At 35.6% G+C, this 19,273-nt stretch overlaps 2 protein-coding genes across 4 annotated transcripts in view; one reads left to right on the top strand and one right to left on the bottom strand.

Annotated features, from left to right (window-relative positions):
* Positions 1–19,273, bottom strand: part of LOC113107849 (glutamine--tRNA ligase-like) — a 30,804-nt gene that overhangs the window by 8,094 nt on the left and 3,437 nt on the right. Inside the window, exons 2-11 of the mRNA XM_026270633.1 lie at positions 9,796–10,031; positions 9,478–9,628; positions 8,183–8,292; positions 5,998–6,073; positions 5,854–5,918; positions 5,716–5,769; positions 3,923–3,977; positions 776–847; positions 597–682; positions 10–96 (exon numbers count right to left, since the gene is read on the bottom strand). Of these exons, the coding sequence (XP_026126418.1) occupies positions 10–96; positions 597–682; positions 776–847; positions 3,923–3,977; positions 5,716–5,769; positions 5,854–5,918; positions 5,998–6,073; positions 8,183–8,292; positions 9,478–9,628; positions 9,796–10,031 (992 nt within the window). The remainder of the gene's footprint in view (positions 1–9; positions 97–596; positions 683–775; positions 848–3,922; positions 3,978–5,715; positions 5,770–5,853; positions 5,919–5,997; positions 6,074–8,182; positions 8,293–9,477; positions 9,629–9,795; positions 10,032–19,273) is intronic.
* ogg1 (8-oxoguanine DNA glycosylase) lies at positions 10,922–16,303 on the top strand. Of its 3 annotated transcripts, none has more exons than XM_026270636.1 (8): positions 10,922–11,031; positions 11,395–11,550; positions 11,985–12,343; positions 13,271–13,450; positions 14,835–15,013; positions 15,344–15,491; positions 15,871–15,920; positions 16,038–16,303. In XM_026270636.1, the coding sequence occupies exons 2-8, from the start codon at positions 11,441–11,443 to the stop codon at positions 16,200–16,202; spliced, it is 1,191 nt and encodes a 396-aa protein (XP_026126421.1). In that variant the 5' UTR covers positions 10,922–11,031; positions 11,395–11,440; the 3' UTR covers positions 16,203–16,303. The 3 variants fall into 3 exon arrangements, with proteins under 3 accessions (XP_026126421.1, XP_026126420.1, XP_026126419.1); XM_026270635.1 differs by having other exon boundaries at positions 10,949–11,232; positions 11,398–11,550; XM_026270634.1 differs by having other exon boundaries at positions 10,949–11,232.

Here is a 19,273-nt window from a genome sequence, read left to right as displayed (position 1 = left end):
TGTGTGTACCTTGGCAAAACCAAAATTGAAATTGATTGCTTTGGCATGACCAATATGCAGAATCCCATTAGGCTCAGGGGGAAAACGGGTGCGGACCTACAAAGAAGTGGAAGAAAAGTGAGATTTGGATTCAAACTAAATATTACGTCAGTATGAATTAGCTCAGTTTAGTTTCTAAAAAAAACCTGATACCAAAATCAGCATGTCATTTTTAATAATTGTGTTTCTACACTAATTTGTTGTTGAAAAATAAGCATTTAAACAGTGACTGCAATAAAAAATATGTATAATAATGATAAAAAAAAAAAGATTTAGTCAAACATTATCTATAGCAAACAGAACAGGCCAAATAAAAATATAATACCAATAACTGAAATTTAAGTATCGGACAAAATTGTTCCATTGTTAAAATATCAGCAAGTCACCAAAAAAAAAAAAAAAAAATCCTAATCTTTTTCTCGTTTCTCTTCTTAATCTTTCATCAGAATGCAATAACCTCTGTCACCTCTGATGAAACCTAGGCCATGCAGGATAATGGATGATGCTAACCAAAAGACTTTTAAGCATCATTTAGTAAACTTGCATTCAGGTCATACCTGTCCTCCAGTCTCTTCCAAGTGCTTCTTCAGCAAATTCATGGTGTTGGGTGTTACAACATAACCTTCAGTCTTGTAATTCTCCCCTAAAGAGAGATAACAATAAGCATCATTATTTACTTTTAGCCAGTTTTCTCCTGATGGTGCCAGAGAAGCTGCCAATGATCAACAAGTCTCACCTGGCTTATGGAACTTGAGCGCCTCTCCTCTCAGCTGCTCCATCAATGATTTCCCCTCGGTGTTCGCTTCACCTATAAAGCGAAAACAGATTTTATGAAGAAAAAATGTGGGTTCTAGGTTGCTTCTGTTGCTTTTTAATCAAATATTAAGCCACCTTAAAATGAATCCATATATCTGAGGGTTTTATCCAAGTATTGTGAAGAGATATAATAGCTGTATATTGTATTTTCCAGTTATATTTAGGATTGATTTTAAAGTAATTTTACTCGTTTAGAAATCACTCAATGACCTAGGACCAAAATATATTGCAGATATGTTCACTGAATATAAACTTAACAGAGCACTCAGATCATTAGGATTGAGTCAGTTAGAAATACCAAGGGTACACACAAAACAAGGGGAGTCCGCCTTTAGTTACTATGCTGCCTGCAGCTGGAATGAGCTTCCAGAAGAGATCAGATGTGCTAAAACACTAGTCACATTTAAATCTAGATTCAAAACCCATCTGTTTAGCTGTGCATTTATTGAATGAGCACTAGGCAATGTCCGAACTGATTGCACTGTATTTTGTGTATTCGCTGTATTTTTTATATACTTTATTTTATATTTATTATATAAATAAACTTGCATTGCCTTGCCTATGATTAGCAGATTTAATTTATGCATTTTAGGTGATCTCTTTAAAAGACTGTTTGCCCAAAAAATTACATTTTCGTCATCACTTAGGCTACGTGTGCACTAATCTTTATACTTTTGAAAGTTTCTCTCCGTTCTACAGTAAGACTGTGTTTTTATCCAGCAAAAACTGAGCTTTTCAAATATACTATCTGAAGTTTCTGCATTGTAGTGACTGGAAAAACAAAGTTTTTTTTTTTTTTAAACGATGCATGTTTAGTCGTGATGCATATTGTAACTATTGGTTCCCTTTCAAGGGAACTTCGAACTGGGTCCTCTAGGGGTCGCTATGGGGAACGCATTGTCATGACCCGTGTCTGAAGAATACATTGAAGAACACCAACAACACGTTGGCCAGCTTCCCACGGTCCAGGACCCACCGATGCTGAGGCACAGATGAGATTGAGCTTGTGGCAATCACAGGCAGATCTGCCTGATGACTTTAAAGCGGGACTTTCCATCTCATGCTCGTTGGCTGTGGATAAGAGAGAGCAACTGGAGGATGATGTTATTTCCTTAACCTAGTCTAATCCGGGGGCAAGTGCTTAGCTGGGTTCTGCCCTGCATATGACAAGCTGTTGGAGGTAATGGATCGCACAACAGGAAGGCTGGACTTGCCGTGTAAGCAAGTCCAGGTCCAGGTGAGTTTTCCATTTCTTTCTGATCTCCATACAGAGATCAAGAAGGAATGGATGAGTCCATTTTCCTCATGAATCCATCGATTAAAGCATATAAGTTGAGAGCATGGCAGGATGCCCCCTGTAGAAGAGACTGGCTAGCTATCTCTCTAAAGGCGAGTCGTCCTCTATTAATACTCCCTCCTAGCCCCCTTCAGTCTTATTTTTGTCCGAATTATTGTCCGAATATATGTTCACTCAGTGCCTATTATACTATATTCGCACCGGTAGTGATGTCATGGGTTGTAGCCGGCCAATGTGTTTTTGCTGTTATTCACTGTATGCTTCAGACATGGGTCACAATGAGGCGTTCCCCAAAGCGACCTCTTGAGGACACAGTGTCTTGTTTCCTACTAAGGGAACCATGGTTACATAAGTAACCTGAGCCAATAGATTTTTTTTTTTTTTTTGGCTGATGTGTTAGAGGCCAGACTTTTATTTTGACGGTGCTGAGAATGGCAGCTCCTAAGCAACAGTGCTCGGTTCTGTCTAATAATCAGATGGAAAGGTTAAACAAAGGAATAAATATATACAACAAGTATGATAACGATTGCTTTTATATTATTAGTAATAGAAAGGCAAACATTGTAATACTTTCTCATTTGTCGTTGGCATTAAGCAAATACGCATTTATATCATTTAAACAAATCTTTGAATGGCTAATGAATATTTAATTTCACAAACCTTGCAAACTTAGTGACATCTAGCTGTGAGACCTTGAAGTGTGCATTTTTATCCAGCATGATCAAGTGTTCTCTGGTCAGTCTGTGTTAATTGAATACTCTAAACTCATGATTTCAAATTATGCTGTGCTTTGTGCATTTGCAAACTGTCATATTAATTAATAGTAATTTTCTCAGTGCTGCATGTAAAATGAGTTTGACCCTGGCTTTATTTGAAAAAATATTGTTCCCTACCCACACAAACTTCCTAGAATACTGAGTGCCCTGTTGGTTACAGTGTTTTACTTCCTTTTTAATTATATTTTTTTTTATTAAATATTTATTTATTTGTAAATAAAAATTATTTGTCATCTAAAGTATAAGTATGTTTATTTTACACATTTATTTTTTAATCCATTGTCAAATGGATGATGTTGCACTCCAGAATGGAGGCAGATGAACGTGAGCTTGCAGGGTTAACATTACTCAATTACTGGAGAAGTCCAGCATACGTCACCAGAGAGAAGCCTATAGCTTTCACTTCAAGATCAGGTCAAGAATTTGTTTCTATTAATTACTGTCATCGATTTGTCTGTCAACATGTAGAACATTCACCTTCAAAATAGATGGATTATTATGTGAATTTATATTTCATGCCCACTTCAATCCAAAATATTTCTTTCAAATCTTTCTGATTTGCACTGGTACAAGGGCTGTGTAAAAATCCCCGCCCTCCAGTAAACTGAGAGTCACATGAGAATGTAACAGTTAGCAAACTACAATGATTCAATAATTTCCTGATGGACTAGATCAAGTCCAACCCTACATTTTTCTCATTTGAGCAGCCATTTCACACAGATATATACATCACAATAGTTAATTGCAACTTCAGATTGCAAATAGATTATTGCAACTTCAGTTTTTATGCTGACATTGAACAGCCCTGCTTTGCATGGCAATATTTACTTACATTACCACAATGTCCACGGTATAGCAAAATCTCTTCAAAAGAACATTTGTATTGTCGCCACAATATATCACCTTACTGCCCAAACTTTACATACAACCAAAGATTCATGAGTCACATTAAATTGATGAGAAAAAAAAAACATCTCAGGTTTCTTTGTCTTACCATTTGCAACCTGCTCAATCTTCACATCTTTCTCTGCAGCTTTGGGTTTGGCACCCTGTGATAAGAGAAAAAAAAAAAAACATTTCACAGCAGCATGGTTCACATAACAGCAACAGAAATGTCTGTTACTCACTTTAAACCAGTATGCTGCGGGTGATAGTGGTGTAGGGCTGTGTATTGGCAAGAATCTGGCGATACGATACACATGACGATACGGGTTGCAATACGATATATTGCAAAACACTGCGATACTGTAAGCAAGGCGATATATTGGGATATTTCTTATTTTAGGAATAGTATATATATTGTTAGGAAAGCTGTCATTAACCCACCATAAGCAAACCTTAGCATAAATAAACAAAAATTGTTTAACCAGAACACAGTGGGATCTGCATTTGTAATAATCAGTCCCTGTAACACTTTAAGAAAATAAAACAATATGAAACCAATAAAAGTGGGTACGGTATATAAAACAGTTGAAAAAATATGGATGCAGTACTTTAGATGCAATGGTGTTGTCGTTTAATGGATTTCTATTATTGCATACATTAAAAGGTGTATAATTATTATAAAACACAAAACAATAATTCAAAAAACGGAACTTTGAGCAATAACAGGAAATTAAGCCCTAGAAATTAAGCCTTTTGCAATGCAAAGCATCGGAGTTAGTTTGGGCTAAAAGGTCCATTGAGCAGCAAGCAGCGCACAGTCCCGCAGTGGACGTTACCACAAAAGCCTAAATGACAGAACACTTCATCTTTGTACACCGAAACATGAACTGGGACAAATCTTTCACCATCCATTATTAGCAGTGAACTACATTTACACTAACATAAGTGGTGTGCTCTAATGCTAGCATTTCCTGTCACTCAGGATTTGTTCAGAGATGATGACTCCCATCTAGCGGTTGGAAAATAAACTAGAAACGAAACAACTGCCATGAATATTGTATGATTTTTTTTTTATATCGATTTTACGTTTTTGAGAATCGATAGAGTAACGCCAAACAAAATATAGCGATACTCATGAGTATTGATATTTTCTTACACCCCTACAGTGGTGTAGCCAAAACTCGCCCTGCTCTGTGCATGCTTCAAAAGGAACAACTGTTAAACCTGTTTCTGTTGTTCTTGCTCAACAACAACAACAACAACTCATTCAGGGATTAAAACATATGCATGGTATGGAGGTAAGATGCAAGATTAAGGCGACATGATGATACGTGTTGATTAAATACATAAGTGGTTTTCAATTCCAGTCCTTACGTACCCTCGCTCTACATATTTTTCATGCCTCTCTTATGTAACCTGATTCAGATAACTAGCTCTTTAGAACAGAGCTTTATGAATTAACTGTTCTGATTGACAAGGTCCCTACAAAATGCCATTTTATTCAAATAACTATGACTAAAACTCAATCAAAATTTGCTGTCAAAATGAACACACACAGAAAGCACCTGGGGAACAGTGTGATTAGTTCTGTCTCAAATTTTAAGTGTTTTTATTAGTACATTACTTCATAACTAACTGCTACATCAAAGCTTATAAATGCATGAAGACAAATTACTTTGGAAGTCTAAAACCAGGAATAAGACTTGCAATCAAGCACTGTAATGATGCAGCAGTTTTTGGGCCGTTACAACATAATCTGCCTATATACTGCTACATAATTTATAGAAAATGTTATGAGAGATTTCAATTTGTTATGGTTTGCAACAGATCCTCACAAGCAGTGTTTCCGAAGAAAAGGGGTTATGTGGGTGCCACAAGAAAACAGAGAAAGTAAAAATATACCTTCTGCTTTTTCTCCAGATCTGCCTCAGTTTTTGGACCCAGAAGGTGAAGCACCTGAGAAACAATGCAAAGTTTCAGTGCTCATACACACAATGATTCGGACTGATTTGAGCAAGGTAGTAAAACTGTCACACGAACCTGCATATCCACTTCATTCTTGACAATCTTCCCATCAGCCCATTTGAGAGCAGTCCTGGCCTCACCTGAAGAGCACAAACCGAAACCATTCCTCAGCAGCCCCACACATGACTGTATTCACACAAATATGCTATGCTGCCTCACCCATGAGTATCCCCATGTTAAAGCGATATCTCTCTGCCAACAGCTGATCTTTGTGCTTCCTGATAATCAATTCAACCTGTGGAATTATTAAATAATTAATATGCAAAGACCGATTAGAATTCATGAAGCACTAATTGAAAACTTCTTTAACATTTCTTTTAATTCTTTCAAATAAATAATGGATAACTACTTAAATTAATTTCTCCAATTCTCACTAACTTACACTAACTATACTTTTGCCTTACTGTTTATTAATACTAACTAATTTAAAGTAGTTCTTGACAATTATTTTGGGTAGGATTAAGGATTTAGAATAAGGTCTTTCAGAATGAGACATTAATATGTGCTTTTTAAGTAATAATAAATAGCCAATATCCCAGTAATATGCTAATAACAAGTTAATAGTGAGAATTGGACACTGAGGCGTTACCAATATACTTGAGAAGTGAGAAGGTTACATAAAAAGCATGCATTTCAAGGTTAGACTTTTAATTTTGATGTTAAATTCACTATTGTATTGTATAAAAATATTGTGTACACACAGTAATAAGTTCAATTACATAAGAGGTAACTAATTAAACTCACTGCCAATTCAATCCTTGGCCACTATATAAACAATAAAAAATAAATGAGAACAAAGACACGTCATTCAGATGAAACTGATATTTCTCATTATCATCATAAACTTTTGAATGAGCTGGAGCAGACAGCGAAGAAAAAGTAGTCAATGAATGTCCAGCATACATAGGAACTAGGGCTGGGATAAACAATTATTTTTTAAACGATTAATCTAGCGATTATTTTTTCGATGCATCGATTAATCTAACGATTAATTTTTTTCAGACCGATTCGATTATCTCCCAATTAATTGACTACTAACAATTTATACATGTTGATTAACATATCTGAATGAAAAAAAACATGAATTCCTTAACATTGCAATATATGTTTATTGCTCTTAAAATTACAAAATAAAAGACTGACTAAGAATGCATTACTTTGCACTTGTATAGAGATAGCATTCAATAAAACCTTGAAGCCTTGAAAACACATAGCTTACTGAAAAAAAATTATTTTAGATGAAAATAACAACAACTTGATGTCTAGCATTCAATAAAAAAGGTCACCCAAAATACTTGTTTAGAGCAATTGAAAGAATACAGTAACCAATGTAAACTTGAGGGCTTTAAGCTAACACAGAGAGTGCTTTTCCAAAAAAAAAAAAAAAAAAAAAAAAAAAAAAAAAAAAAAAAAAAAATTAACTGTTGGAGCCAGCAGCCTGTGATGGAGAAAAAAAAAAATCTCCGAATGCTCCACATGAAATTTTGGCGTTCCGCCTTTTTTCTATCGTGTTTAATGATTCTGGTTAATAATATGCACAAGGGAGAGAGAGAGAGATAGAAAGAGATAGAGAGAGAGCTTGTGTAGTTTGAAGACTGTGAGTGCGCGAGCGCGTTTGAAACTTTGGTGTTTCGCCCTTTTTCTATTGTGTTTAATGATTTTGGTTAATAATATGCACAAGGGAGAGAGAGAGAGATTGAGAGAGATAGAGAGAGAGAGCTCGTGTAGTTTGAAGACTGTGAGTGCGCGAGCGCGCGTGAAACTTTGGTGTTTCGCCCTTTTTCTATTGTGTTTAATGATTTTGATTAATATGCACAAGGGAGAGAGAGAGCAAGAAGCGCTCGTGTTGTTTGAGTGGGCGCGCAGCTCGGGCTCTCTCTCGTACGCGCCCTGTCAGGCGCAGCAGTCATTCTATTCTACATCACTCACCGATCAAATAAGGCTTTGACAGCTGCCAAAAAAAAAGATCAATGCAGAAAACCCCCTGGATTGGGTATATAACGTTGGACAAAATGTTGATCCGGCCATCGCGTATATTTAGCGCACATAACATTTTGCGTCATCAATGACCTAATAGGAACCTTTTAAAAGAATCTCAGTTTTCATCTAAAACAATAACAACATTCTGAAATTAGTAATAATAAAAATAAGGAAAAGAACCTTGCTGTGTGTACTGTAATAAGTTAACTGAGACTTGTTATAGCACTTGCATATCATTGCTCTTTTGATTGATTTTGATAGCTTTCATTGTCCTCATTTGTAAGTCACTTTGGATAAAAGTGTCTGCTAAATGACTAAATGTAAATGTTATGTAAAAAAACCCTGGTAAATGAAGTATCCTTACCGCATCTTCTATCTGCTCAGGTGTAACGACAACTCCCACGCCACAGGCAGCCTCAAACTCAAATCGATCCAGATTCTCCTGTGGGTGGCTTTTTATAAAGTCCAACGCCGCTGAGATAAATTTCAGAAATAAAAATGTCAGCAAGTGGTGTAGTGCTGAAAGATACAGATATTTCTGAGAATTTAATCTTCTTTTATAGTTTTCTCTTCACATTTATATTTGAGTTTTCTTTTCAAATTATGTCGATATCTCTTTGTCTAATCAATCTCGCCAAGGTAAACAAGTTGCATGTCTTGTTTTCGATTTCTCGTAATCATGATTACGGTGTAAGTACATTCACTGTGCATTGAAAAGTCACACAATTACAGCTGAATTTAATTGGTTTATACTTATGTGAGGGATGCTTTAAAGCTGCAGTTGGTAACTTTTGACGCTCTAGTGGTTAATAAACAGAACTGCTTGCATCTTGCGGAAGAACATCGTAGCCGGAGCTACTTCTCTCTGTTTATGTCTATGAAGAATCACAAAGGTACTGGGTTACTCCGCCGCAGTACCCCCGAAGCAATCTAAAATAGTCTGAATATAAACACTTATTATAGGTGCACCCTAGTGATTCAGGACAAGCTAAAAACACGGTTTGGAAAATGGATTCATGGTGTACTCGCTTATTATATACATTTTTCTACATTTTGAATACAAACAAAGTAACGGACCGCAGCTCTGATTGGTTATTTTTTACCGGGAGCGGATGACTTTCTGCAAATGGCAATAGGACCACTGTGAGGAGCCAGAGGAGCTTGATTTTTTCACAGATTATCTGTCTCATATTCTACTGTCAGGACATAATGACAGGTTTAACAAATATGTAAAAAAAAATTTTTTACAAAAGTTACCTACTGCAGCTTTAATGTAAAACCTCTTAATCTCGCAGATAACAATAAAAAAAAAGAAGTTTCTTTAGAATTATGACCCATTTTTGTACAAGTCAAGGCGCATTTTTACATATTCACTTTCATTTTATATTATTTACTTCAAATTAAGTGTTGTTTGTTTTCTTGCAATAAAAATAATATTAATAATATTACCATCATTTAAAAACATTTAGAAAATGAATGCACTAGAAATGCACAAAACATATGCATAATTTTTATAATCACATTAAATGCATTTAACAAAAAAATACGTATTTACTAATTTTACTGATCTCTACAGTACATATAGAAAACAAAAACATAGACACTGGGGAAAAAAACACAAAGTTACAGAAAAGTAAAGAGTAAAGACAATCAGATAACCTGACAGCTGCAGTTCTGAAGTAATTTTTCGTGTAATGATGTATTCTGTGAGGAAAGACAGTTGAGTGGAGTCTTTGAGTCGTGTCACCATATTATACAGCATAGTGCCTGCAGTCTTATCAATGCTAGCGGAACCCAGCAGCCCTTGAGCCTGAAAAATAAACAGTAACATCGGCAATAATATTACAAGTGTTTTCCAAATACTTCTTATAAATGTAACGAGTGAAGAAACTGACACGTAAGTTTTGTAGAGAGGATGGTGAGATCGACAGAGCACAGCAACAACTGGTTTATTATACGTATTAATGAACTATGTACCTGTTGGATCGCCGTCTTGAGTGTTGATGAGAGTGCTTCATTTTTCAATGTTTCCTTAGCTTTCTGCTCACTGAGGCCAATTGACATGAAGATAGACACCGCGTCCGCCATTTCTCTTCCTGCACACAATTCCAGCCCCACGTGAGCACAGCTCAGCAAGCGTGCATTCGGATTGGAACGAACCATGAAGTATCCAATCAGATTTGTGCGTCCTTCCACCAATAATCGGGACGCTTCTGTTGACACACCGTTGCATCAGACTAGCATTGCCACGTGAAGTGCAACAAATTGTAAATAAATAAATATCTTAAATTTTTTTGATCTAAGTTATGTAAAGGAACTTTAGGACAGTTTATCTTCGCCACTGTAACGTTGAGTGTACAGATCAAGACCACAGTCCCTGTGGACTGGAAGTCACCCAGGGATCGTTTACTGATGGCCAGTTAAACTCCGTGAACGTTTCATTCCATATTTAGAACGCTTGTATTAACCCTTTGACTGCCCCACCAAGAAAAAGGCATTTGAAAAATTATTTTGTTTGCATTTCTTGCCTTCTTATGTCGCTAGTTTCCACATTCAATGTTTGTTTGTTTTTTCAGAACATCCCATATTTTTTTTAAATATCGGCCTCTACCAAATGGTTGAGATGCCACTTAATGGTAAAAATGCCGGAATTCATACACATACTATAAAGATCAGAAATTGTGAACTATAATACTCTTTATTAAAAGAAAATCTAGATAAAATATTTTTGTATATTGAATCTTCTTTATTTATAGAATTTCTGTATGATTTATAAGCGTTTTGAAAAATGGGGACATGGGTTATGTGCTCTTAAGTCACCATCTCCTTGTAATACCTGTGTCATAACCTTTTACTGTCTATGGTCATACCATGTCATTATACATAGTTGTGTCCTGATATGTCACAAAAACAAGAGCACACAAACACACACACACACACACACACACACACACACACACACACACACACACACACACACACACACACACACACACACACACACACTATTAACATTTTTACACCGAAGTGGATTTTATGTTAGGATGTAATCCACTAAGAGGAGTTCTTCAAATGAACTGAGGAGGGCAGCAATACGCCTTTGATGTGTCTAGTCTGCCGAAGCAACAGAAGAAGGGTGGACCAATCAATCACCGTCATTTACTAGACGGTTTCTATTTGTATCTCGGAGGACAATCCTTTTCATTATTAGACGTAATTAATTTACTGACTAAATTCCAATACGAAATAATAAAACATCTGGTGTAAAAACAAACAAACTGCGATTTGAATGCACCTTGATGGAGGACGTCGCTTGGAAGAATGTGCATTAAGTTACACATTAGCTAGCCTAGCAACAACCAAATGGATTACAAAATACTTTTGTACATGCATGAAGATATATTAAGTATACTGGTATAGTCTGACTTATCTGTGTCTCTTTGATAGCTACAGACTATTGTACATTTCAACTTTTGTAATGCGCAAACCATAGATTTGTGTGTGTTTCCATAGCATGCATTTACATCTGTTTTAGTTTATGTTATTGTTTCCTTTAATGTATTTTTGTTATCACAGTAGCTGATTTGGCTTGTCCTAACGGTGTAAGGAACAGAGTTACATAATGTCCCAGCATGCTCTGCTCTCTGCGGGTTGTAAGGCATGGCGGTCACTATCATGTCCCCGGTCAGAGCTTCGGCTGGATCTCACTCTGGGATGTGGTCAGACTTTCCGGTAAACTATATATTACTGTTTCATTGCTGTCTTCAACAGAAACTTTTCTTATAGGGGTCACATTTTATGTTTTGCATTTTATTAACTCCTTGAGGCTGTTTTCGATACTGTACCTTTAACATATTTGCCTGTAAATGACTGGTCCACCTCCTCATGTGTGATATAATTAACAACACCCCCACCAAGCTGCTGAATACTAATATACTGATATGAAAATATGGGCAGTATTAAAAAATAAAATAAAGAAAGAAAGAAAGAAGTGAATTAAGTAGTGTACAGTACAGTAGCACTGTGTAGTATTGTGTAATTAGTAAACTAGTATTCCATTATGAACAAAGCATTAGAATTAAACAAGCTGTGTTTTTGATAATGTATATGAACTTCTGTGTTTAGTTTTCCACTATAAAGAATGACGATATTGCCCATTCCTTTAGATGGCGTGAGACAGGAGATGGTCATTGGACGGGAGTAATGCGAGGAAAAGTGTGGACACTAACTCAAACAGAGGATACGTTGTGGTACTATGTTTACAGTCATCAAATAAATCCAGGAACAGAAAACAAACAGAAATGGAAGGTGGAAGAGGAGGAGCAGTTATTGGAGACGATGTCAAAAAGAAAGATTGACATGAAGCAGGACGAAGCGGGATTTTGCACAGTGATGTCAGAGCCTGACAACAAAGAGGAGGAACTTCTGAGGGACTATTTCCAGTTGGGTGTTAAATTAGGGGATCTCTACAGGGACTGGAGCACTGTGGATCCACACTTCAAACATACAGCAGACATCTTCAAAGGTACATAAAATTAAAAATTTATTTAGGAATTTTCTTATGTCATATGATTTTCTACTGAACACAAATTCAGTGTTTGCCTGAATGTTCATGGTGCTTCCATACAATGGAAAGCATATATTGTGCTTTCTTATAATGCTGACACCCTTGGTAAGAGTAAAACATGCTGTAGAAAAATGTATTTGCTAATTTTTTTCTGCTTTCTTCGTTTAGGCAAAATATTGACTTTAGGTTGACATTAAGTAAAATAATAATAATAATACAAATAAAATGTATATATTAAAAAAGGTCTTTATTTTTTGGAATTTAATTAAAAAAGCAAACTTTCTTATATTATAGTTTCATTGCACACACAAATTTAAATATTTCAAAAAATAAAGTTAAATGACAAAAAAATAAAGAACTTTTCCATGATATTCAAATTTTTGAGATGCACCAGTATGTGTACAAAGATATATTGGGAACCCCTACAATTAATACTTCATCTAGCCCAGCACTTTGACACCCCCTGGGCTCTGTATGTTTTCAAAATCATATGGGTGAGACAATATGTAATTTCCACCTTTTAAGCGGTACCAGGTGTGTTTTTTCTTTCTCTCATTAAAAGAATATTTGCACATGTAGAACAGAAAAATTATTTTGAAAAATGTAGATCCAATATTTACTTTCAAGAAACAGATCATGGCTGAGTGCACATCTACATTACAGTAACATCTGTAACTGAAAATATTTGCTTCTGCATGAGGCTGCATTAGCATTGCTAGGTGTCAATAATTTATATCCAAGACAACTGACATATTTGCATGTGCAACATCATTCAAAATACACTGCATTCACCTTTAACAATGTAGAAGAAAGGGTCTTTTTGGAACAGTGGTTCTTAATACAAGACACCTTTTTTTTCTGCATCTGTCTGTTTGAACATCTCAGGAGTGCGTTTGTTGCGTCAGGACCCTGTGGAGTGTCTTTTCTCATTCATCTGTAGCTCTAATAATCACATCTCGCGGATTCAGGGCATGGTCGACAGACTGTGTCAGACACTTGGGGCTCTTCTCTTCAAGATTGATGACGTGGCCTATCATGATTTCCCCCCTCTGCAAGCTCTTACAGGTAGCTATATTAGTGCTCATAGAATGCAGTAGCTAATCAAACATGTTTAAGTTCAATACTGCTTAATATGACTAGTTATCCTGTGCATAAATTTGTCACATCTCTCCTCTCACACATAGAGCACTGCAGTAATGCATACTGTTTTATTTAAAGCGAGCTGGTACGACACCCTTAATCTTAAGTTTCCATTATTTTGGGTTCAAAGTGATACAATTACAGTGTTCACCAGCCATTGTTTTCTAGTACTAGTTTGGTTGAAGTAAAGTTTTTTTTTTTTTTTTAACCTTTGTATTTTAAAGATAATGTACACAGTAATATTTAAAATATATAATTTTCTGCTTCTGAAATTTTAGACTGTAAAATTTTCTTCTTAACAAATATTTAATCAATTACAAATAACCAGAAACAGGCTGGCCATTTATTTTAATTCATAATTACATCATGAAGCTCAGTACAAGTGATCCATTGATCCTATAAATGTAATATAATGTATATTAAATTAAAATATTACAAATACAAATAAAAAGAAAATAAAAATTGGACTTTGGTATTTACTAAATAAAAATACATAAATAAACTTGAAATATTGAATATTTAAATTTAAATTAGTTCCCCCTTAAAATATTTACTCACACCCATGCGTTTCAAATCCATAAGGCTTGTGTTCAATCTTTGCAACACAAAAAAAGATATCGTAATGTCTGGAAAAAGTATGTCCCTCCACTGGAAGTCCATGCACCCAAATCTTTGTTTGCTTTGTGTAAGTGATTTGTTCTCACATTTTGTGCAAGCACATTTAAGCTTCTGCAAGAACCAATGAGGTTTGTTCTTGAGCGTCATGTATGCTGTTAATAAAAGCTGAAATTAAATCTGTACATCAAATCATCATTAAATCTGTTCAACAATATCATGTCTTTTGAAGACTTGCATTAAACTAGTTAGTATTAAACTGTCTCATATGGATATAGGTTGTATTTAAGTTATATTCACTTTCTGAAGTGTAATAGTTTTTATGAGAATGGATATTCAGTGGAGGGACAGATACCTTTAAGATTTCATAAATATTATGATAATATATAATATCTCATGATATTGAGAAGTACTGACAGTTTTTTCATACTTGCGTGAAACATCCCTTTAAATTGTTTTAATAATGAGAAAAAAAGAGCATGTTGTGATATGATAGACATGAGAATGGCATACATTATATGTAAGAAGTGGGTTGCCTGTGATAACAGTTAGTTTTACAGTTTACCATCATTATATAAAATTATTTGGCTGCTGAATAAATGTTTCTCAAAATCATTTATGTATCATGATCCCAAATTATAAAGCACCTAGTGTTTAATATTTTAATGTTTTTTTTTTTGTATGTATGTGACAGATCCTAGTGTGGAGATGCATTTGCGTGATTTGGGTTTTGGCTACCGTGCTCGTTTCCTGCAGCAGAGCTCACAAATCATAGTGAACTCTCATGACCCTGACTGGCTCCTGTCACTCCGTAGCGCACCCTACCTGCAGGCCAGAGATTCACTGAGAGCTCTTCCAGGAGTTGGTCTCAAAGTAACTATTTATTCAGTCTACATTTTATGCATAAAAATGTACAAGTACCTGAATGGAACTTCTAAACTTGCAGTTGCGACACAAGTACTGTAGCATTCTCAACTGCTTCTATGGAGGATTTTCTCTTTTAACTTTCTTTACAATGCAGTGCAACACTTTTGTGTTTGTATATTTGTATAGAGTATGCTTTTGGCATATGCCCTTTTACTGCATACTTCCCTTACCATTAGATATTTTATTTTAATTTAAGCCTGTTTATTCTAGCTATTAAATGCATTTATTTATCATAACTGTCTCACATTTGTGAAAATCTATGTTTGCTGGGATTAGGTGGCTGACTGTGTATGTCTGATGTCACTGGATAAGTTTGAGGCTCTTCCTGTGGACACCCATGTGTGGCAAATTGCCAAACGTGACTACTGCTTTGCAGGCGGGAGCAGCCAGAAGACTTTGACTGATAGAGTCTACAAAGAGATTGGTTAGTACCCAAAAAAGATACCCCGTCCTGGAAACCACTCACAACAGCATAGCAATTGTGCCTGTTAGTTTTGGACTGACACACACAAAAAAATAAATAAGTGAGTGACGTGACGTGACATACGGCCAAGTATGGTGACCCATACTCAGAATTCGTTCTCTGCATTTAACCCATCCAAAGTGCACACACACAGCAGTGAACACACACACTGTGAACACACACCCAGAGCAGTGGGCAGCAATTTATGCAGTTGGGGTTTTGGTGTATTACTTAAGGGGACCTCAGTTTGGTATTGCTGGCCCGAGATTGAACTCTAACATTTAGGCCATGACTTCCTACTTTTAAAATAAATTAGATTTTTTTAAATTCTCTTTTGCAGGTGACTTCTTTAGAAAACTCTGGGGTCCCTATGCAGGCTGGGCACACTCTGTAAGTAATGCTTCACATAATCGGATATTATTATTAATAATATTATGGTATTTTTAAAATATTATTATTAGTAGTAGTACAGAATTATTTATTCTTTTTGTCTTTTTTGGGTCTCAGGTACTTTTTTGTGCTGATCTAAAGAAGTTTCAGAAGCTGAAAGAAGAGATTCCTGCACTGAAAGATGAGAAAACAGAGCTGAAGAAAAAGATGAAGGAGAGAAGACCTGACAGATGTGAGGAAAAACAGAAAAGAAAAAAAGGCAAAAAGCAGCAGAGGACATAAGGTCAAAATGACATTGTGGATACATACTGTATTCAGGCTACAGAAAGTCTGCTTCCATTGTGATCTTTTTCAATAAATGTAGATTAATACATTTTAAACCTCTACAAAATCTGACAGCTCAATTTTATTGGTAAGAGAAAGGACCATATTTTTAAGGAAGGACCATATTTTACACTTAAAGGGATACTCCATCCCAAAATGAAGATTTTGTCATTGTTCACTTACCCCCATGTTGTTCCAAACCTGTAAAAGCTTTGTTTGTCTTTTTGGATAATTTGGATAAAAACCTTGCCCCTAGACTGGCAAATAAATAACAAGTGTCAAGGTTCAGGAAAGTATGAAAAGCATCATCAAAGTCCATCTGCCATCAGTGATTCAACCGTAACATTGTGAAGCAATGAGAATACTTTTTGTACACAAAGAAGACAAAAATAACGACTTTATTCATCAATTCCTGTCCTCGGTGTCTCTCCAAATCAGCCTAGCACCATTTTGGCAAATCTGAGCTGTACGCAGATGGCGTAAGCTCTTCAGGGGCGTCGGACTGGGGGTAAAACCAGTACTTATTACCAGGGCCCCAAAGGAAGAGAGGGCCCTTGAAAGGTCTGAAATATATTTTATTTTACCTGGATATTTCCATCAGGACTGCCTATGCATAGGGCCTGTGATCTTGTGCAGCGCCCCTGCCACAATGATACGTTTTTTACATGTATTTACACTTTGGTTTGAAAGCAAATGTGCAGTGTGAAGCGTTCGCCATCTGCGTACAGTTCAGATTTGCCAAAATGGCGCTACACTAATTTGGAGACTAATTAAATTTTTTGGGGGGGTTTAGAATGACATGGTAGTAAGTGAATAATGAGAAAATGTTTTGGATGGAGTAACCCTGTTATTGTATAATAAATGTGCTGTTAAACACACTGAATGTTTTTTGTTTGTGGCAAAGGATGAATTACTTCTATATTATGTAATATATATATATATATATATATATATATATATATATATATATATATATATATTTTTTTTTTTTTTTTTTTTTTTTTTTTTTTGGTAAATGTGGTGAAATGGTAGAGTATTATAACATAGGGCTGCACCATAAATCGAAAATGGAATCGAAATCACGATTAGACAGAAGCTGCGATTGTGATGCATATCAGTGAAGCATGGTTCTGTGATCAGCAGTAAATCTTCATACAAAGGCTCCTTGCAGAAGAAACCCAGGAAATGCCTATAGCGGTAGCTGGATAAATAGAAGATTTAACTGTTTTTATTGATTCAGCATGACTGATAAACATGATTATGACAATATATGGTTTATCTGAGTTATTATATTTTTAATTAAAATAAAGTATGTTTATAATGCAATGCCTTTATCACTGCTTAGAATACTATGAAATATGTTGCGACTGACGTTATGAAGTGAGTTAGGAGTAAAAACATGTTATTAAATGTGGTATTTTCACATGCTTTCAGGTGGTACAGCATTTAAGGCTGATTTATTCTTCTGTGTCGGATATACACCATAGCCTCTATGCTGTAGGCTGTGCGTTGGTTTTCATTTATTCTTCTGCATCGTTGTCCGCATGAGACGACAACGGAAAAGAAGATGGCATCCTTTCAATATCCACAAGGACTTGTAACGTACCATGGCAGTACAACTGTTTGTTTTGTGATATGAGCTAATCGATCGTTAGATTAAATCACCGTTGGTAGCGTGATTTATTGACATTTTTATTTGGGTCATATATTCAAAGACGTAGGCTACAATCTGTGATCACGAAGTACAGTGAATAATTACTGTACTCCGGTGCAGTGACTGACAGCTACACATTCACCTCAAAACAGATTAATCCACGCTGGATCACAACCCACGCATGGAGTATAATTCTGAAAGGAACTGCAATTCCAGGTTTTCAAACATAGATGGCGAAAAAGAGGCAGAATTTACAGACTGCTGCTGTAAAATAGAAGGTGTAACATTTAAATATATTAAAGTGCAAAAAACACACAAAACTCAAATACATATGGAGGGAGGAGTTTGGACACTGAAGTATAAATCAGCCTTAATTACACAGAGCCGTAGTTCACTGAGAAGCAACGCAAACAGCTTTCATTATCGCTAACGATTTCTTAGTTTTCTAAATTGTGCAATAATATTGCCTGCCATTGTTTTGCGTAACTTATCAGTGAACTATAGCTCTGTGTAATAAATGCTGCTCCATCTGAAAGCACGGGGTGATGATTTACTGATGATTAAAGAACCGACTTTACTAAATGCAAATGACAATCACATTTAATTAATCACGCAGCCCTATAATATAGATATTTTTTTAAATCACCTTTTCTCAAAGTTCAGCACTGATTTGAACTTGAGTTTGAAGAAGCATAGTTTTCAGATTCGGTTTCTACATGAATCACCCAAATGACCTTTTTTGAATTTAAAATGGTGATCTTCGGTGAAATGTATAGATCTTGGTTAATAATCTCCATTTTCTGTCATGGATTCGGTTTTCCTTCTCTCCTCTCATTTTGTTCATGTGACCGTTTTATGTATAGTATGTGCCTGATTAGTATCTATTTCTATAGGCCACTATAAGTAAAGCATCCACCTTATTGGAATGGTCAAAGCAAGTCCATGAACACTCAAGTTATGTTAGCTAACGCCTTGAAATAATGTTTTTATTTTTATTTTTTTAGCAAAATCATCTGCTGTAGCTAACTTTAGATATTCATATATGCGTATAACAATGGTTGCAGATGCACAGTTGATTTGCTCTTGAGTATTCACAGACTTGTTTTGACCATTTTTAAACAGAATTTGAATTTAGGTGCCTTAAGTGTCCACAATTTTATTTTATTGTGTATGTCCTTGATTTCTACAGTATTTAGAGATAATTTGACTTTGAATGAGACTCATGATATGGACTGTCAGTGACACTGTTTTTTTTTTTACATCAACGCAGACATATGATGTTTGAAGGTAGGAGCCAAACAGTCTTTCAGTCCTGAAAATGTTTTTGTTTGATATCTGGTCCTCTGATAAAACATTTCTATTATGCAAGTTATTT

Source organism: Carassius auratus, chromosome 8 (genome assembly GCF_003368295.1).
Source record: "Carassius auratus strain Wakin chromosome 8, ASM336829v1, whole genome shotgun sequence".
NCBI classification, from domain to species: Eukaryota; Metazoa; Chordata; class Actinopteri; order Cypriniformes; family Cyprinidae; genus Carassius; species Carassius auratus.
Note: the sequence above shows the minus strand (reverse complement) of the source record. Positions and strands in the feature narration are given on the sequence as shown.